Source organism: Squalius cephalus (assembly GCF_949319135.1).
Source record: "Squalius cephalus genome assembly, chromosome: 11".
Lineage (NCBI taxonomy): Eukaryota > Metazoa > Chordata > Actinopteri > Cypriniformes > Leuciscidae > Squalius > Squalius cephalus.
In genome coordinates, this window is record NC_137132.1 from 8780778 (window position 1) to 8802957 (window position 22180).

Consider the following 22180-nt stretch of genomic DNA (forward strand, 5'->3'; position numbering starts at 1 on the left):
TAAGCGCATTTGAATCTTAGAGACTATAGACTTTAGAGTAGATGTCATCATTAATTTAACGCCAAGTTGTGAAGGATGAACGTAAAATCTGTTTTGTATGATTAGCCATGCTTTGCAGAGTTTATTATTATTATTATTATTATTAAGATGCGTTTTGGTCGGTCACAAGTAGATGAGGGAGACACATTCCCGTTTACACCTGGTGTTTTAATCCGTCTCTTTTGTCCACTTTTAACCACTTCTGTCCTGATGTCTTCGAGGGGAGGGTCTATGGGCGGGGAAATGTTTGGGCTTTTTCAGATCTTTCGATGAAATGGACGAAATGAGCTCGCGCAATTTACATATGAACGCGACTGGAGGCAACTTTAGTTTCTGCTCTGATAGCCACAAGATCACGATGAACGTTGTGAGTGTGTCTTAGAAATCAGGAATGGTAAGAGAACATTGTGTTTGTTTTTCATCTTCAGACCAAACTTGGGTCTTCAGTCGACAAAGTTTAAATCCCGTCTGGCTAGTGCACGTCCCATAATGTTTAAGCATTAGGTCAGTAGGCGGAGAGTAGACAATCTTGAACACAATCGACCACATGAGCCTTTACGCTACGAAAGCAATCCGGTCGAATGTTTTTTTAACTACCTCTGGAAGTGGTAGAAAGTTTTAGACCCTGTTTACACCTGTATTTACTGCCGTCCACTTGTGATCCGATCGACCAAAACCCATCTTAAAGTGATATTTCACCGCTGAAAAGATGAATGTGTATTTAAATTGGGTCATTTATGTAGTAGAAATGTGAAATTATTTTAGAAGTCGGTGGCTTAGACTGAGAAAAGCCAGGAAATGTATTTTTGGCTCATGTGGATGAAAGATAACAACTCCCAGAATGCACTTGCTTCGCTGCCCTACGAGGCCACTCCCAAGCCACGCCTACCGGTTACAGAGGGCAGTGTCGGAAGAAATGATACAACTAGGCTACTAGTCGACTCGAAACTGAGAAGACGCCGTTTTATCGTGAGATCCCCCTATGGGTGGGTTGAAGACATGCAGAACGAGCTCCTCCTACTGGCTGTAGTCTCTCGCCTCTGGATAAAAGAGCCTCAGATGACGCTAAATGATGATTTTTGCGTCATCTGAGTTTTTTTTCCAGACACACAAGACAGAAATCTCTCGTCTCAGGGGGACATGAGGGAGGGAAGCACGGTCATTCGAAAATACTACCGGGTTTCTACTGATACAAAGCTTAATGCTAATCGGTGAAGTATCCCTTTAACACCAGGTGTAAACAGGGCCTTTATGATTCCATTAACGATTCTTTTCTTTCTAATATTTAGCTTATTATATCAATATGAACCCAATTAAAGACACTCACCAAAACTGTAGTAGTTGTTAGATTCAATGACTGTAGGATGAATAATTTGCATGTATTTGGGCGGGGCCATATCATGATTGACATGTTCCACAGCTTCCTCACTGTGAAGGATGTTGACCTCGGAGAAAGAGTGATAGAGAGCAACTTTAGCTCATAGTTCAGAGCCGTGGCTTAGTTAGTGCGGATGCAAAAAACATTCTTTGTTTGATTCTCACCTGTAATGTATACTGATCACTGGTGTAACGTCCATTGAGCTCAGAACAGGTGAGTCTGAAGGTGCGGACTGAATCGACAGCCTGGCGGCTCTGATAACGCACCTGTCGAATCACCTCTGTGTAGTGAGAAATAGAGTCTACACCTAAAACAGATGTAGAGGAAGAAAAATGTAAGGACTTTGTATTGAGAAAGACAATAGTATGTTGTAGAATGTGTGTCTTTACCATATATGGACATGCCGGTGCTAGAGTTGGCGTATTCCAGGTGTTTGCCCAATAAGGCGCTGTGTTGCAGTTCAAGGCTCTCTAGCCCCGCCCTTAACTCCTCCCCCAAGACCATGATGTCACAATAGTCCAGATTATGTGTGATTTCCTTCAATACAACTGACCTGTGATCTGCACACATACAAAGATTAGGTTTATAATAGTTAGGTTTATTAATAATAATGAAAAGAAATCGATCTTTCTCTGCTTTAATTCCCATAGTTTTCAAAAATAAGATATATTGTGCATGAGCCGTCTGGAATACATATATGATGCATTTTTTGTTAAAATTTTTATTTTTGGTTGAACTATTGTAGTCTCTTTTTAAAATGAACCTATCCTAAATTGTGTAGCATTTAATATCTCACTTAGGCTTCTGTATGCAAATGACCTCTATTATGATTGGCTAACCATCATCTACCAGTGTAGTTCAGGCACAGTGCTGAATAGGAGTTGATATGTAAATGTTGCAAGTCATATGTTAATATGTACATTGTATTTTGAACCTTGTACACCGGTACGTTTTTGGAAGAAGTCTCTTATGTCACCAAGGCTGCATTTATTTGATAAAAAATACAGTAAAACAGCAATATTGTGAAATATAATTTTAAATATCTATTTTGAATTTTAATGTTTTATTTAAATATAATTTGTTCTTGTGATGCTGAATTTTCAGCATCATTACTGCTTCAGAATCACATTACGGGTCTTCAGTATCACATGATGCTCAAGAAATCAATATTGAAATCAGTTGTCCTGCTTCATATTTTTGAGGAAACTGTGATACATTTTTGAGGATTCACATTTATTTGAAGCATAAATCTTTTGCCACAATATAAATGTCTGTTTATGCATTCTTGCTGAATAAAATTATTTATTTCATTAAAAAAATCTTACTGACACCACATTTTTGAACAGTAGTGTATGTCTACATAGTGCTCAAAACTTTATTAGGAAAGAGCAAGGAAAATTTAGTTATAAACACATAAGCCCTTAGGATAATGAAGGAAGCGGTGTTTCAGATTTAGAAAAGCATCCTCATGAAAGACTCATGTCTTGTGTTCTGAGTGTGGAGGGAGCAGTGAGCATCTGTCTTTTATGATTTATTAACATGTTTTTTTGCATTTACTGTTGTTCTGCTGTTTGCCACCAGAACAGCATGACACCTGTGCCGTATGTCAGTGAATAACGTGCTGTGCGCTGCATTTGGGGCATTGTTTGTGGGTTGTTTTTTTTGTTGCAGAAATAGTTCACCCAAAAAGGAAAAATCTGTCATCATTTGCTCACCCTCATGTCATTGACTTTCTTTCTTTTGAGCAAGACATAAGGTAAGATTTAGGAGAATGCTTGGCTGCCGCTCTTTGTCATATCCGGTCAAGCTCCTAAAATGATGATAAAGCACCACACATTCGTGAGCTATATTTTAAGTCTTCTCTCACGCTATTTGCTGAAAATGTTGCCCTATCAAATCTCATTCTGGTATATGAAATATGGTGGGCAGAACAGTATGTAAATATGTGACCCTGGATCACAAAACCAGTCACAAGTCGCACGGGTATATTTGTGGCAATAGCCAACAATACATTGTATGGGTCAAAATTATCGATTTTTCTTTTATGCCAAAAATCATTAGAATATTAAGTAAAGATCATGTTCCATGAAGATATTTTGTAAATTTCCTACCGTAAATATATAAAACATTTATTTTTATGAGTGAATGCAGCACAGTCGTGAACATAAATGGACAACTTTAAAGGAGATTTTCTCAATGTTTCGATTTTTTTGCATCCTCAGATTCCAGATTAGTTGTATCTCTATTGTGTATATATATTGTCCTATCATAACAAACCAAACATCAATGGAAACTTCATTTATTCAGCTTTCAGATGATGAATAAATTTTAATTTAAAAAATGGACCCATGTGACTGGTTTTGTGGTCCATGGTCACATATGAGGTTTGTAACAACACGAGGGTGAGTAAATGATGACAGAATTTTCATTATATACTGTTAAGAGGAGAAAGGTGATTCTAGAAACAATTTTCTCTGTACCTGTTTTTGTAGGTTTGTCACTTTTTGTAACTGTGCTGATGATATGCAAATCTCTGAACAGGGATAGGCCTAGGGCAAGGTCGGAGGCGGGGATGGTCATGTGCTCCGCCCCAGTGATTGTGATTCGTGGTTCACTGGGCTGCATTACCATGACAGCTGCCTCAATATCAGGGACAGAAATACACACGTCCTCTCCGAAACACCTGCAGAGATCACAAACACATCCTTGCATTTCAGTTTTGTGTGGTGTTTTAGATACACACTATACACACTATTTGTACATTAATGCAATATCCACATTGCCAGTGTCTTTATTAGGAACTGCAACATATTGCATGAGTTCAATTACAAAAGTTACAGTCTGACCCTCATATATCTGATGAGCCAGAACATTTGGACCAGTCACAGATGATACAAATATATTTGATAATCTCCTAACAAAGCCACATGTTAAGATCTGAGTAGATTAGATGGTGAGCAAACAATCAGTTCTCGTGATCAACATGTTTAATGCAGGAGAAATGAGCAGGAATAAAGATTGTTATGGCAAGGCGATTGGGTCAGAGTATCTCTGAAACAAGGATTGAGAGTTGCTCCCGGTCAGCAGTGGTGAGGATTTATCAACAGTGTCCGAGGAAGGACAAACAACAAACCAGTGACAGCGTGCTGAACGCCCAAGGCTCATCGATGCACGAGGGCAATGAAGATAATCCTGTCTGGTCTGAGCCAACAGAAGGTCTGCTGTGGCACAAGTCACACACATTTTTAATTATGTTTATGGGATGAATGTGTCACAACACACTTTACAGCGTGTGGAGCTGCAGACCAATCAGAGTGCCTATGAAGACCCCTGTCCACCGCCGAAAGAGCCTAAAATGGGCACGAGAGCGTCAGATCTGTAACTTGGAGCAGTGGAAGAAGGTTGCTTGGTCCAATGAGTCCCGTTTTCTTTTACATCACTTGGACAACCGTGTACGTGTGCGCTGTTTACTTGGGGAAGTGATGGCATCAGGATCACTGTGGGACGACGACAAGCTGGTTGAGTGAGTGTGATGCTCTGGTGTTTTGCTGGGAAAAACCTGGGTCCAGCCATTCATGTGGATGCAAATTTGACAAGTACCACCTACTAAACATTGACTACGTTTACATGGACAGTAATCTAATTATTGACCTTAATCTGAATAAGACAATATTCTGATGAAGGTGTTTACATGAGTTGCTTTAAGAATATTCCTTTCATGTTCCCGTTTTACATGTTATAGACCATAGATCGATTAATGGCACACGTCATTGCGTCACCATGGCACGCATTTTGATGTTCCCTCCGTATCAACAGTTTGTCTTCGTTATAGTATAGTATTTTCGTTATGTGTTTCATTTTACGAAAGCTTCAAGTGCAGTTATTTATTTTGTCATGCTATACGTGCAAATAGAGGAGGGCGGATACAAATTCTGCCTTCAAAACGGTTGACCACTGCTGCCATGTGTGTGTATGTGTTCTGTTGCAAAATGCGTCGAAAACTCCCACACAACGTTAATAGTGTGATTATGGTGTGTACAAGTCTATAATGCACTTTAATAATGTGATTTTGTTGACTTTAGCCCAGGGACGTCGTTAGGCCTATTTTAGGGGGGCTGAAGCTACCCCAAAATGTTCCTAAGCCCCCCTAAATTATAATAAGAACAACAATAACAATTAGATTTATCAATAACCGTATCCTCATTCATATTTAGACGCAACAAATGATATATATCCAGCTACAAAAAATATTTAGGTTTTTGCTAAATATGTGTTCTATATTACATATTTATTATATTTTTAATTATATCATTAAATAAAGTTGTTATTATAAAAAAAAAAACACATTATATTTAATTTGAGTTATTTTTAATCTTAAATAATACTGCCAGCTGATAGGGCTCTCTGCATGTTTACCGCATTAGGGGAGTTGTTTTTTTCTTGAGAAAAATTAACGCCTACCTTGTGTAGCCTACCTAATATTTATCCAAATGAGTCAATATTAAATCGAAATACAATAATTGAATTGAACTGAAATAATAAAAAAGCGTAGCTTACCAGAAATTGTATTCTTATGATTGCTCTGAACATTTCTGACTAAGTTCAACAAACATTAAATTACTTATTCATAAACTTAAAAAAATAATTAATAAAAATGTAGGTGTGACGGGGTTGAGACTAGGGTAACAGGGTTGAAGATGGTAACGGGGTTGAAGAGACAAATACAGCTAAACATACAGTACATAGCTGTTTTTTACTCAAATTCACTGTAAGATTTTCTATAAACGCAAGTTACAAATACCATGGGGGCTAAGCCCCCCCTGTCTTCCAATCCTAGTGACGTCCCTGCTTTAGCCAGATTAAGGTAATCAGAAATCCCTATTTACATGGTAGTTTCTTAATCAGAGTATTGTCTTAACTGGCTTAATATCGGAATATTGTTGTCCATGTAAACGCACTGATTGTTGCAGACCAGGTACACCCCTTCATGACAATGGTGTTCCCTGGTGGAAGTGGGCTCTTTCAGCAGGATAATGCACCCTGCCCCACTTTACACATTGATCAGGAATGGTTTGAGGAACATGATGAAGAGTTCAAGGTGTTGCCCTGTCCTCCAAATTCCCCAAATCTCAATCCAACTGAGCATCTGTGAGATGTGCTGGACCAACTAGTTGGCAGCTCCACCTCGAAACCTACAGGACTTGAAGGATTTGCTGCTGAAGTCTTGGTGCCAGAGACCACAGGACACCTTCAGGGCTCTTGTAGAGTCAATGCCTCTGCGGGTCGGTGTTGTTTTGGCAGGACCAACAGCATATTAGGTGGGCTGTCATAATTATTTGGCTGTATATTGCAAAATATCTTTTCATGACAAGTAAGAAATATTTCCTGCAACACCCATTCAGAGGTGAAGACATCTCCACTTCAATATAAATAATAAGACGCATTAGACAGTGATTTGCAGAGTGCAAACAAATGACTTGGAGCCGTTCCCAACTCATTACGGAGACTGCAGTGGCTGATAACTTAAAACAAAGAGGGAAAACTACGCCTGGAGTGAATTAATAACACTTCAGCTTTCTTGAATCTTGGAGTAATTGGACTTAATAAGCTTAAAAGCAAAACACAAACGGTGTGTACTAGAATTAATTTACAACTCTAGTGATTTCAGCGCTGAACGACAGGAAGGACGTTCCACCCTCTCTAATTAAAGATGTTGTTTTTAATCCTGACACAAACAAGCTCACATTCATCAAGACAGGAAATGAATGGAGGAAACCATCTGTGACTAAAGGTTTAGATACACTGAGGCTTGAAAAGATTAATCCACATTTCATTGTGAAACAGCGGTTTGCTAAAAGATACAGTAGGTTTATACTATAATGTGATTTTACTTATTCTTTTAGAATATGTGACTGATGGGTGATAACTAAACAAACTAGCTATATTGATACGTGCTATATGACATCTTTAGCCCTATTCTGATGTTAATTATTTCTCAGGGTGATGTGTGTTGAACATTTGCATGGATTTTCCGTGATGAAATTTCATGCATTCAAATGTCTCCCTCAGATCTGTGTAATCTAATGAGCATATTCCATCATGGCATTGAGAAAAGCCAAGTGAGAACTGTTTTTATTGTTCGATATTGAATATTTAATTGAGCATGCTGATTTACTTCTATTTTTTACATTTAGATTGCCTTTGCCTTTGTTTGCCTTCATCTATTGTTCACCTAAAATTAAGCTTTCTTAGCAATAATAATTAAATGGCGTTTTTACAGTTAATGTCATCTTTTGTCTCAAAATAAATATTTTTTTAAAATATTGTAAATTATAATGTTGTGTTGTTTCATGTAGTGCTGGGCAATTAATCAGATTTTATTTCATTTTATTTTTTGTATTTTTTTGTTGTTGCTGTCAATGATTATGAACACAAGATATTGTTTAATTTTATACAATATTTTTTATTCTTATTCTTATTCTTCCCTGTTTAATTATATTTAAAGGAAATCCACTGATTAAAAAAAAATTCTATAAATGAATGGTCAATAAGTTGGTAAATAATAATAAATTAATTATAAATTATTTATTTTATTTTTATAAAATAATATATGTGATTTTTTTAATGTATGTTTTATAATTTTTTTTAGACAAAGCATGGAATTTTTGCTGTTTAGTTACAATATGAAAACAATTACCGGTATTAGCTTATTGCCCAGAATTATAATATCAGTGCATCCCCGATGATTTGGATAGGGAAATAAATTACCAATACATTTTTTGGGTGTTAAATAATGCCATATATACCAGTAAATTGACCAGTGCAAACCTTAGTAAATCACCTTGCATGATTCATTTAAATACTCTCTTCCCATACATTTTGCGTCTGAAAGGGAAACTCCTACAAATGCATAATTATGCAATAAGTTCAGCTGCAAAAATAACCCTGTCCACACCTTTTCAGCGCTAATTTTTCACTGCGTGTCTTTAGTAAATCCTGACAGTCGTTTTTTTAATGCAAATAAGGATTTGCGCTGGCGCAGACTGTTATTAAATCTGGCCCCTAGTGTTTGTAAAAAATTATATAAATGTAAATGCCTCGGGTCACCATGCAAAACAAATACAGTCCGCATAGGTCTATAGTCTCTACTTTCAATCATTACTTTCCCTGCAAGTTGCTTCAATTCTGACTAATATAATTTGCTGTGCTATGTTTGTCTCATTGGCAAGGTATGTGTTATATATATTTTTTTTTTTTGTGAAAGCAAGTGTAAATGAATGGTGTAAATTACTTTAACAAACACAACACACGGTCGTGTCTCATGTCTTAATATAAGTCTGTGATCTGCATGATTGCCTTTATTGTGTGTGTGTTTTAGGGTTATGTATGTGCGTGTGTTTTCATGCTAATTCCCAGCAGATCTAGCCAAAAAAACTCCGCCCACTGCCTGTCTCGGAGCTCAGAGGGGCGGGTCATAATCCTCCAGGGGCTCATGCATATTCATGCTCTGTTCTGAATAATCACAGGGTGCCGATGGGTGCGCGTGTGCTCCAAAAAACAAATCTCTCTGTCATTCTCTTTCCATTTCCCTGTCTGTACATAAAAATTAAACCTCCCTAAGCATAGAATATGAATTAGACAAAAACAGAAAAAGTGAAAAGGTTACAAAAAAGGGTTGGTGTCGCTCATACTCGGGGTTAAGGATTTGAACTACACAGTAAGCAGGCAGAAATCTAGCAGGAAATGTGCAAATCTAGTTTCAAATACTGTATTAATTTTCCTACAATACAGCTTCTGCTTATTGTGTTTCACAGTATGATGCAGTTTTAATAACTTTTCCAGCCCTGAGCCGAAGCAAATTAAAATTAAGCTCTTGTATGCCTCCCGGATGTGAATCACAACTGTGTAACATTGAAATAAATGGTTTGATCATTCATAATGCCATATTTCAGAGCTAACATTCTAGTATTCTAGTTCAGAGATGACATCTCATGAATATTTATGATCTTACTGCACTGCCGTTGAGATCCGGAGGTGACGCGCTCCCATACTGGGAAACTGCCGAGAGTTGATGTAAGAAACTTTCCTCAGTGCGCCGTTCATCTGCTCCAGATCCTCGCCCTCCATCACCACCAGAGACTGAGCGGGATTCAAGTGGAACTGGGAGAAATAGACACACAAACAGACATTTAAAGTGTGTGCTTGAAGTAGACTTATGCAAAAATCTGGATCAAAGAAATAGCTCTGAATCTAGTGTGAATCTGAATTTAATTGTTCACATTCTGTACTGAATTGGAATTTGAATTAGAATGAATGAATGGACAAATGAACAAACATAACGATTACATAATATATATTTATTTTGAATGCATTTTGAAATTTATTTCTAGTTATGTTTTGCTCTAAATCATTTGAATGGCTAAATATGGTTCATGTGTATAGTGTAAAACATGCTTACACAGTAATGTCTGATTTCAGTCAAATGAATTGGTCCTTTTTTTTAATTATTTGATCTGTATCCAAGAAAAGTCTGGAAATTCATTGTTCAAAATATGTGGGAACCTTGTAGGTGGCATTTCAAATATTAGTTAATTTTTTATATATGTTGACAGGTTTGTCTTTAGGTGATTCATATTGAAAATTAAATGTATTATGATAAACTATACTTACAGCTGTTGAATTTCATTCAATGTTTAATTCTAATCTAAAAGTGCCCCATTAAGCTTTTTCAAATATTACCTTTCATGCAGTTTGTAATGCAGCTGTTCGTGAATGTAAAAGGTCTGCAAAGTTTTAAAGATCAAACTGCACAACATTAAAGTTTTTTTCTCCTAATAGAAAGATTTGATTCTGAATTGCTAAAATGAGTCGTCAGTAATTCCAGTTTCACTTCCTGTTACATACATGTAACAATGTAACAAATTTGCATAATGCCAGCCTATGGTCTTCATTGTCTGCTCGCGAACCACGTTTACATTTACTTTTACCTGGAAGAGTTTGGTTCTTGTTGTGGACATGTCGAGAAGACACTGTTTTCAGTGCTGCGAATCCACTTTGATGCACTTCCAAAGGATAACACTCGCACTGGAATTGATACAGTAAAATCAATGCCGTCTTAAGGCCCCGATCACACCAAATGGGTTTTTTGCAGTGAGATGCGCCTTTCTTCAATTGTTTTCCAATGAAAGTGAGCGTTCTGCGCACTGTTTATGCACCCCAGGAGCCTCGCCTTTTACCGCCTGGGGTGTTCACTGATATGCTCACACAAAAATCGCTGCAAAAGATGCTTTCCAACAGGTTTTATCGTAGTTTTTGTCCAACTCCATTGACTTGTATTGGATGTGCTGTGAGGTACGGTATTACTCCGCCGGTTGGGCTCAACTGGTCTGGAGTGTCTATTATTCAAGCTCTCAATGGAAGAATCTACGGGTGTGAGACATTTGGAAAAATAGGTCCACAGTTTTACAACGAATGGTAAAACACCTGTTGGAAAGCATCTTTTGCAGCGATTTTTGTGTGAGCATATCAGTGGACACCCCTGACCACTCGGTGAGTTTCACATCTTTGTAAACGAAAGTTTAATGCGTTTTAGGAAGGATTGTTCCAGTGCACCTATGCAGCCATTGTGGAGGTGGGGGGGAAAGCGAAAGAAACCGAAAATTCTCAGGACAGCAGCATGTGTCCAAATTTTTATCTTAACCGTTCTATTTCATCAGAAACGATCTGTAAACAGGGCTTTAAGTGTAAAATACCGAACTTGTCCTTTAACGACTTCACGAGCCATAACTACACAATGTTAACAGAAAGTAAATAAAGTTGATAAAAGGCTGATTTGGCGTTTACTTGATTGACAGGACAGCTGTTTCGGTGGTTGCCTAGCAACATAAAAACCGCAGCGCACTGCTCGTTCTGTGTGATCGGGGCAGTGCTGTGCACCTCGCGTTTTCGAACCTGAAAAACGCATTTGGTGTGATAACTGTTCGTATCACTGTGTATCAAGTGTTGAGGAAGCAGAATCGTTTAATCACAACAGACTGGGTCATCTGACCAATCAGAGCAGAGTAGGCTCTCGGAAAGGAGGGGTTTCGAGAGACTGAATCTTTAAACTAACCGTTTTCAGACTCTTTGAGAGATGAGATGATGTGAAATTATGATAAAGTGGTTTTTAGACCTCGGATGTATGTAAATCTATTGTAGGAGACCTCTAAAACTAAATTAGGACAGGGGCACTTTAGCAGGGGCACTTTAAATTCAAATTCTGCATCCCATTTGGCACGGCAAGAACTGAGCTGGAATTTAAAAGGCATTACCAATGTGTCTCTGAATGGAGCACAATCCTGCTTTAAGCTTATAGTTTGATCAGATCACCTGAGCGGAGGAACACCTGTCGTCTATCTCTCTCTCTCTCTCTGTCTGTAAAACCTGCTTTCATTTGATCCTCGAATTTTCCCTAGAGCTTCTTGAATACAAAAGAACAGAATAGAGGAAAGCAAAGCAGAAAATGGAGAATGTGCGCACAGAAATATCTCTCCTTGAGTCTTGTCTCCTGGTTTTTCTTCGTCTCTTCCTCACTTTCTGCTTTTCCTACAAAATAGTGATTTTCTACTCTTTTCTATGGTTTCATGATAGACTATGGTAACTTGTTTTTTTTATTTTAATGCTAAGTGACTTACAGCGCATTCAGGCTTTGTAATGTTTCCAGCATGTGCATTCCTTGAAATCAAATCTGTGACCTTGAATTACTAGTAAAAGCAACATTTTGTTATTGGCACTGCACACTGGCTTCAAGCGCAGCTCATTCGTTCAGATTCGTAAAGTTGAGTTTAGAGTGTGTGTTAGCTTTGTGTGTGTGTGAAACCTTTATCCTCGGTCCGAGGCTTTCCAGTGAAGTGATGTCCAGCCCTTCTTTGCAGGCCTGTAGGCAGGAGATGATCGTCTGGCTGTCAATCTTCCCCGGTCGTATCGTCAGTCCAGACAAACTGCCTCGGAAATACTGTGTAAACTTTGCTTTAGAGACCTCGCCACCTGCAAACATAAATATAGACATGCTAACAGATAATAAAAACCTCCTAAACTTATAATGTTAATCAATGCTTCTAACACATAATATGGCTTTTCCATGACCATGCTTCACCCTCTGTCTGATAAATATAATTAAATGGGCTGTTTTTGCTACTGTAAATAAATTAATACTCAGCTAGGATGCATTAAATGGATCAAACGTGACATTGAAGACATTTATAGTATTATAAAATATTATAAATAAATAAATGCTGTTCTTTTGAACTTTTCATACATCAAAGAATCCTGTTTTTTTTATCGCGGTTTCCACGAAAATATGAAGAATATGAAAATATGAAATTCAACTGTTTTCAATAATAAGAAATGTTAACTGAACAGCAAATCATCATATTATACTGATTTCTGAAGGATCATGTGACACTGAAGACTGGAGTAATGATGCTGAAAATTCAGCTATGATCACAGGAATAAATTACATTTTAAAATATATTAAAATAGACAACATTACATTTAAATTGTAATAATATTTCACAATATTACTGTCTTTACTGTATTTTTGTGAGCATAAGAGACTTCAAAAACATTTTAAAAAATCTTACCGACCCAAATCTTTTGACAAGTAGTGTATGTAAATGAGCTCATGTTTGTCAATAGAGTGATGGTTTCTGATTGGCCCATTTTTGCTGCCTAGTTTCCATAAATAATCATGGTGCACTGGGGAGGGAGTTTGTCATTATAAATAGCATAGCGTAGACTTTATATTTCCATATTATACAGTATTGAACTTTATATATATATATATATATATATATATATATATATATATATATATATATATATATATAAGAAACAAACCAAAAAAATCCAGTTTTTCTTTTTTTTTCATGTCCCCTTTTAGTCAACTAGGTTCCTTATATCATAAAAATGAACTACGCTGCCGTTACAGGGAGGGATTAAGGCACGTCTGAACTCAATTTAAACATATTATTCCACTTGTAGTATGAAATAAGTCAATAGTCATTAAATATTGACCTGTTATGTCTAAAGCTCTCTCTATTTGTTCTAGATCATTAGACGTAATGAAGCCGTTACCTTTGGAGGCACCATCAAAACGTTATTGACTGATTGGGTATATCTGCCTTTAGTTTCAGATGAAGCCATAGTTACACAGATCCACTTTATTCACACACACATATATAAAATAAATGTTGGCTTCAGTGTAGCTAGAGATCTTCAGAAGCTGCATTGAAATGAAGCAATCATATGATTAAACCTGTATTCACTGCTGAAGCCAGAGATAATGAGCAATTACATGCATCTATCTGCTCTGTATGAGATGAGTGTGTGTGCAATGAAGCCTCTCTGAGTGTGTTTGTGATCAGGTGACAGTGAGCCTCGGGCGATGGCATACTGATGTGTGTGTGTGTGTGGGTGTGGGTTTACATGGATGTAGTTTAGGGAGAAAATTGTCACAGCAACATTGGTTGAGACAGTTCAGCCTTGCTGTGATTCTCAAACAAACAGATCAGTGTGTGTGTTGATAGAGCCACAGTGCTGCACATTTCAGGAGAAGAGTGAAATAGAGGTCTGCGCTGTCATTAATAGGCTTGTGAACCGACCCGTTTGGTATTGTAAAGGTTTAAGATGGAACCTGCTTACTTTTTTGCATGGGTGCTTTTATGCGGTTTTTTTTTTTTTTTTTTTTTTTTTGATGTTCAAGAGTTGCATATATGCAGCATATAAATGAATGTAGATTTTTTGGGGATTAACTGTTCCTTTACTATCTCTTCCTAAATGTTGTGGTAAAAACCAGTATTATATTTGTATTATTTATATACTATTATAGTATTAATATTTTAAATTAGCTATTCTTTTTTTTATTTTAATTGTAGTTTTCATTTTTTGTCTTTTTTTTGGTGCTTTTGTCATTTTTATTAGTTTTTAAAAAAATATATTAGTTTTTATTTAGTTTTATTCCTATTTAGTTTTAGTCATTTTAGAGCTTTTTTTAGTTGCTTAGTAGTTTAAGTTTTTAAAGTTTAAGATTTTCATCTAATGTGTAAACTTAATTTTAGCTTTATTTTGATTAACAAAAACAATTTTTAATAATAGTTTAAAAATAAAAATAGTTTTAGTTGGTTAACAATAATATAACATTAACAATAAGCTCCTCGACCAAAAATCTCCATGTTACAGTGTTAAAAATATTGTTTATCATATTGTATCACCTATAATCTGTGAATACAAAGCGCTGTACAAACTGAACCAAAACCGTGACCACAGAAGTGATCCATGAGAAACCGCTATACCCCTCAAGCTCCAAAAACCTTAAAAAGAGCAAATGTCCAGTCAGCTCTCACATCACTTTCCCTTTGATTATCTTCCACATGCACAAGTGATTTTTTTATAATGATCTGTCTCTCTCTTATATTTCTTTCATTGTTAAACAAAGAAGCTCAAAGACACAGAAAGGCAGCATGGGCAGGTCAAGGAGTCAACTTTTGTTTTTTTTTAGCTGTTTTTAGTAAGAATCTGTGTTCTGATTGCTGAAGAGAAAAAAAAACAGATGGAAAGAATGAGGAATATACGTTTTCAAAAGCAAAAGAAAGAATGCCAAAAAAGAGCAAAAAAAAGCAAAAAAAAGAAGTGAAGTAGAGATGGTTGTTTAGTAAAGAATTCTTCATTGTGGATTTGCATGCTGTGAGAATTTACATTTCTACTTTCAAGATAATGACCTGATTATTGAACCAAAGTCACATGCACATTGACCACACCCACAAATCATGCTAGCCACGCCCACCCCCCCTAACCTTGCCAGCAGGCTCCTACAGTCAGCTGCACGTCAATCTGAGAGGAGTGGATGGGCCAGTCATCTGTCACTAGGTAAGGGTCGTAGGTCACGCCGTCCACATATAGAGTCACCACTGGGAAGTCAACGCTGATGACGTAATAATGCCACTCCTTATCACAGATCTGAGAGAGAGAGAGGAAGAAAGAGACAGAGAATTTCACCATATCAGCATGAGTTTTGTACATAAGGGCAGTCTAGGAGGATTTTTGCATTCCACATATCTTTTGTTTTCTTTTTTTTTGCTTCAGAGTCGAGAAAATTCAAACAATGACTTTACATTAGTTTAATGTAACTTGACTGCAGAATGCCACAGTGAATTTTTTGGCAGCAGCTATGTGCACTAAATGCAAATAACGATATATGCCATGTACACTAAGTGCAAATAACGATGCTATACACTAAGTGCAAATAACGATATATGCTATACACTAAGTGCAAATAACGATGCTTTGTACACTATGTGCAAATAATGATATATGCTATACACTAAGTGCAAATAACGATATATGCTATACACTAAATGCAAATTACGATGTATGCTATACACTAAGTGCAAATAAGGATCTATGCTATTTACACTAATTGCAAATAACGATATATGCTATACAAATAACGATATATGCTATACACTAAGTGCAAATAACGATATATGCTATACACTAAATGCAAATTACGATATATGCTATACACTAAGTGCAAATAACGATATATGCTATACACTAAGTGCAAATAACGATATATGCTATTTACACTAATTGCAAATAACGATATATGCTATACACACGATGTACTGTAAAATGTTGTTACACTATGTTACACGTATTTACTTTGAAATAAGTGTTAATAGTTTGCAATAATAACATATTGGGCCCTATCTTGCACCCAGCGCAATTGACTTTGTACACCGACGCATGTATCATTCCTATTTTGCACCCGCGCAAAGCGCGCTTTTCCCTCCACAGACGCACGTCGGTTAACTAAGAAATACACTTGCGCTCCCCGGGGCGGCGCAAAGACGAGGCGTGTTCCGGCGCAAACGTTCCCTCATGCTATTTTGCAGGTTTAGAAAACAATTGCGCCACTGACCAGGAAAAAATTGTTTAAAGTCAGTGGCGCGTTGCGCATGTTATTCATATGCTATTTTAAGGGCGCATGCTTGGCCATAATCAATGTAGCGTGTGCACAACGCGCATACACTTTGATTCTCTCATCTACACACAGACGCAGCAGTTTTCATTTTTGCAAATCATACATTATTACAATAGATAGATAGATAGATAGATAGACAGACAATTTATTATAAAAGCATACATCTAGCTTACACATTTACCCAAATTATCATACGCCTGTTTAACCGAAGTTAATTTGGGTGGGTTTCTCCATTTCAATGTAACTTCTCTCTCTTTTACGGCCGTGATGAGAGCGTTGCTCTCCTCGGCTGTGAACTGCTCCTGGCGCGCGCCTGGCAAATCCGCCGTTATAATAGCAATCCGCCATGGAAAAAGCGCGTCTGCTCTTAAAGGGAATGTGAGATGACTCTCTGATTGGTTTATTTCACGTTATGCCCAAACCACACCTATGAATAACGAAGCTACTTCAGACCAACCCATTATAGATTTGCGCCGGGTGCAAGAGTCATTTATCCCGCCGGTATAATAGCAACAGCGCCCGAGATCCGCCCACAAAGTTACTTGCGTTTCGCGCTTGACACTTGCATTTCAGATCGTTAAAATAGGGCCCATTGAGTGTAAATAATTATATTTATTAAATAAATCCTGCCTTATTGGGACAATATAGCCCTCCCCACACTAACAACCTAACCCTACCCGATAAACACTTTATTATTAAATAACCATTAGGTACTTTAATTCCACTTTTCACATATTTTCTTCATATTTATTGAAAATAAATGCCTTTTCAATCTGATATGGGAAAAGTCCCCCATATAGCCCCCTGGAACAGATATTGTGTGTGGAGTGCATTTATGATGACTTAATATGCTGTCTAGGTAGGCAGCTCACTAGGTTTTCGAACAGAGTCATTATGTAGCATCTCCTCTCTTTTCTCATCCCTTGTATTTCTTTCTTTTCACTCTAAATCCATTCTGTCTTTCTTTTATAATTGTTCTCTATAGGCTTACGTTCTCCAAGACACAGTTCTTATTTAACAATCCCATCGATGCTCATCATGAGGAAGAAAAGCGAGGGAGGTGTGGAGGTGGGTGGAACTGGTGGAGGGAGTCACGGAGAGATTGATGACATTAGGGTGAGAAGAGGCTAAGAGAAGACATGAAAGAATGAGGGTCTGAACTGAAAGAAAACCATTGGCCTCTGTATGTAACAAAAGTCTGAGGTAGAGATAACTGGATCGTCTGAAGAGAATGGCTGAAGAGTGGTGTTTGCCCATACAATACAAAACATGTGGCATGATGCTAAAGGGGTTGTGGGTGGTTGCCAGGGTGTTGCTATGTGGTTGCTAAGATTTTCTTTGTGGTTGCTAGGGTGTTTTGGTCCAATTTAAAAGGTTGTTCTGATCTCTAGTTAAGGTTAAGGGTTTGTTACAGTGTTATTTTAATATAATTTTTATACTGTATTTAATAATATCTTGAATTAGGTTTTATTTTTACATTTCAATTAAGGGCTGTCAACGTTAATGCATTAGCGCATGGGATTAATTCAAAATTCTTGCCTCGCCCCTGGCTTAATAACAATATTACTAATCTGACTGTACTGACGCTGCTGAATGAGAACTGAACTGAGCTGGATCTTTTGCAGATCTGGTTTATAGATGAAATGAACTGGTTTAATAATTGATGATCTTTACAACAGAACTGAATCAACACTGAACTGACTTCAGCTGAACAACAGCCGAAATGCATCATTTTCCTGTTATCTCTGTAAAGTTGCTTTGAAACTATCTTTATTGTATAAAGCGCTATATAAATAAAGCTGACTTGACTTGAGTCCATTATTATGGATGCACAAACATGTGGTCCTGTTCGGTATCGCAACTTCACTTGACTAAAATGTAAACAAGTAATTTGCTGTGGCACTGTACATAGCTACTGTGAATTCTGAGAAGTGTTTTTTTTTCCTGTAATGTTTTTCATGGGTGCTTTTGTTTGGATACATTTATGAATTATATGGACTCCTTATATCTGTTGGTTATCGTCCTTTTGGAGTCTCCAGGTGTCTTTTTTTTGGAAAGACACCTACGTTTACCTTGAAAAAGCTTGCGGAAAATACAGTTTTGCGAGAATCCCCCTTCGATCTGATGGTTTACTTTGCTGGAAATAGCAAATTATGACTAAATGATAAATGGTGTATACTTAATTTCACCATAATCGCACAAAAAGGTGTGATTAATCGCAATTAAAAATTGTAATCTATTTTTAAGGTTACGTTTTTCATCTAAAATTTATGTTTTATTTTATTTCTGTTTATTTCTAGTTATAACAATGATCAGATCACTAACCCTAACTATGATCAGTAGTAGTGATAGCAAACCTCGCCTTAGCAAACAGGCTTTAATGACTCTGAAATGCTTGATTGTCGTCTTGAATGTGTTTAGTTAGTTGTGCTATAGCGCAGTGATGAGGGGAATATCGGTCTCTGTTTGGCCCGTTTGGACCACTGCCACTCAAAAGCACACAGTAGCAGACGGTTTCTGCTCGCTCTGTCACACACAGTGTGTGTGTGTTTGTGTATTTGTGTGTCTGGCAGGCGGTCTGGGTCGTAGAGTCTAGTGGAACTGATTGTTACACCCTCACACGAAACGGCTGTGAGAAACCATCAGACACTTCTCATCTTCACTACATCTTCCCTCCTGCACCTGAAATCTCACCATCAGTCTTCCATCTCTCACTTCTCCTTCTCACGAAGCACCCCCCCCACCATCCTCATTTTTCCTTTCCCACAATGCCCCATTCCCTCCACAGCTCCCCTGCTTCAGAGTGAGATCTGTGGAGAAAGGACGTACGATATTATATAAAAAGAGTTGAATGTCACAAAATATGTCCAGGTCACATTTTAATAAATGGATATATGAAGACTTCAGATGCAAAAGCCTCTAAGTCCGTCTAACGTTTTTCTTTAATATGAACATTTTTATCAGGCTCCTATGTATATGTTTCCATAAGTACCGACATTTCTGACTGGGCTGAGGCTGGGATTTAGTGAGTTTGAAGTGAAAGTATTTAATGAACGTATACTATGTGCGGAGAGCATTTTCCCAGTAAAAATGCATGTTACGTGTGTGTTCTGTTTTCTCTGTTTCTGTTTGCCTGTTTGATTTCCCAGTGTGTTTTATTGATTGTTGTCTTGTTAATGAACTCATTAGCTCTTTTGTTTGCTCTGTGTACTCAAGCCCTCAGTTTGAGTTATTTCTTGGTCCTGTATTGTTTGTGTGACGTGGTTGTGATACCTGTTCCCTGAGTTTATCTGTGCCATTTGGATTTATTTATTAAAGGACTGTTTGCTCTAATAATCTCGGTTGTCGTGAGCTTCATATCAGCCATAAACCATTACAGCATGTTTTTGTAATTGCCATTAATATGGCTTGCAAATTTTGTTTGCCTGGAAATGAATAAAATGGATGAAAAACAAAACCCACACCCTAGCAGCCATATAGAAACATGCCATGGCAAATAACTAAAACACCCTAGCATCTTATTGTTTTTTAATTAAAAGTTTAAATATAAATAAAAAGAATTATTATTGAAAGGCAATAAATATGGTATACCTACTTTGCTATTGAAATATACTCAATAATAATAATAATAATACAATAAATATTGAAATATAATAATATAAATAATTATTTTCATTACAGTGATGATAATTATGAAATATGCACAAAAAAAGTAGAAAAACAGGCTTTATGCAAAATATGTTCTTGACCAGCGTCGTGACTGTTATTTTTTCTGTATTTTTCTTTAATACATTTCTTCTCTCTGTGTACATAGATCATCACTCTGTGTTCTTCTTATTAATAAATTGATTTCTTTTTCATTAAATTAAATTGGTATTAATCTCGTATTCCATTCAGTGTTTTTCAACACTTCTTCTCTTTCTGTGGTTCTCTCTGTGTGTCTGGGCAGACATTGATTTTCTGCAGGGATGTGTGTGTGTGTGTGTGTGTGTGTGAATGTGAGAATTTGTGGTTGTGGACAGCAGTAGTGGCATTCAGTCCTGTGAATTGTAGTTGAATTACTGTTTTTTTTTTTACATCTAGCACACATATTACAGTGGTTTACGATTTTATATATATATATGTGTTGTGTGTGTGTGTGTGTGTGTGTATCTTCCGCAAATTCACCCATGCTAGGACGAACACACATCGTGTCCACGGGATCCCTAGAGAACAGAGCACCTTACTGTGATATTTTCTCTGTGTGTGTTCAGTAAATCGATGGTGAAAGACTTATTGCCGTACTAAAGCAAAGTCCACTTAATGGCAAGGCAATTTATCAAAGAGAGAGTGAGCAAGAGAGGTAGAAAGAGACAGGCAGAGAGAAAGCATTTTTTTCAATTTTTCAAATGCTGTAAGTACACAGGACACTTTAACAGTTACCGCAGTGTTATTGTGTGTCTCGCATCTGTGTGAATCGTCTATTTGTCTTTTTTCGATCTATTTTTCCCCTATTTCAGCGACTGGCTATTATCTATTTTCTGGCCTTCGAGAAGGTACAATTTCATTTTTTTCCCTCAAGTTTAGCTCTTCAAACCTGACAAAGTGTGACTCTGAACACTTAAGAGACAAGAGCAATATCGAGAATATAAACTTACTGTACAATATTTAGTGCTTATTTAAGGTATCTGAAATACCTGGTTACAATGGGTCTCATTCGCTAATTTCTGCATAAAATCTGGAAATGAACTACAGATATCATGATTTAGAAAGTTTCATTTAAAAAAAAAAAGATTCTGAGTTAAGACGTCTAGCCATGGATACACTGTAAAAAGTGATCTTATTACTCTTACAGTTTTTCTGAATTGCTAAAACACTAAATCCCATTCTCTGAATCCAATTCTCAATATCATAAACCAAAATGTCGAATAAATCACTTTTTCTGTAAAACATTAAACAAGTTCAGGTAGTTAAGACACTGTTTGCAAATCTCATGCACTCTATTTTGCAAAAGTCTAAAGACATTCTCACTCACTAAAACACATTTTTTTAAATGGCGTTCCCAGATCACGTCAGAGGATTATATATTTGTTCGGGGAATTTGACTGCAACTTGTTTTGTAAACGAGGCACAGTGTAATGGAGAGTTTGCAACTGTATTGGATCTGACATCAACTAAAACTATGTGATTAAAAGTATTCATTCTGATTAAGAATAAATAAAATTGAAATGGCATGATAAAATGCAGTCTGTATTGCCGAATGCACTGTTGGCAAATATGAGGTTCAAGAACAAACGTTAGGACAAATTCGTGAGCATAAGCACCTGTGGAAGTATTGCATGTGCGTACATAAGTATATTGATTGTAAACAGCTATTAGTGAATGAAGCATGTTGCCTTTTAGTAAAAATACATATAATGCATTAGAATGCTTTATTTTGCCAAACAAAGCAAATGGAAGTAAAAATGGTGTTTTGTGAAGTGCAATTAAACACTGGAATTGTCATTTGTGTAATGGAGCCAACATTCAGCACTCGCCCAAGAAAACTTCACATTTGCATTAATATTCATATCTTTTAATTAATTTTCATAATGGAAACACAACACCATCCACTGGCTAATTAAATTAGTCTCAGATTCTTAAAAAAAAAGGCTAATTTAATTAGATTACTTTCTGCAGGGAGAGGAAAGAAAAAGCCTTTAGGAAAGATTAAAAAAAGATCATTCATGTTCTTTGATGTCTAAGACATGCAAAGACCAAAA

At 36.8% G+C, this 22180-nt stretch overlaps 1 protein-coding gene across 1 annotated transcript in view; it reads right to left on the reverse strand.

The window, feature by feature from the left end:
* Positions 1-22180, reverse strand: part of clstn2b (calsyntenin 2b) — a 63363-nt gene that overhangs the window by 2383 nt on the left and 38800 nt on the right. The window contains exons 9-15 of the mRNA XM_079886746.1: positions 15250-15412; positions 12276-12442; positions 9429-9577; positions 3898-4100; positions 1807-1977; positions 1582-1724; positions 1367-1484 (exon numbers count right to left, since the gene is read on the reverse strand). Coding sequence (XP_079742872.1) covers positions 1367-1484; positions 1582-1724; positions 1807-1977; positions 3898-4100; positions 9429-9577; positions 12276-12442; positions 15250-15412 — 1114 coding nt within the window. The remainder of the gene's footprint in view (positions 1-1366; positions 1485-1581; positions 1725-1806; positions 1978-3897; positions 4101-9428; positions 9578-12275; positions 12443-15249; positions 15413-22180) is intronic.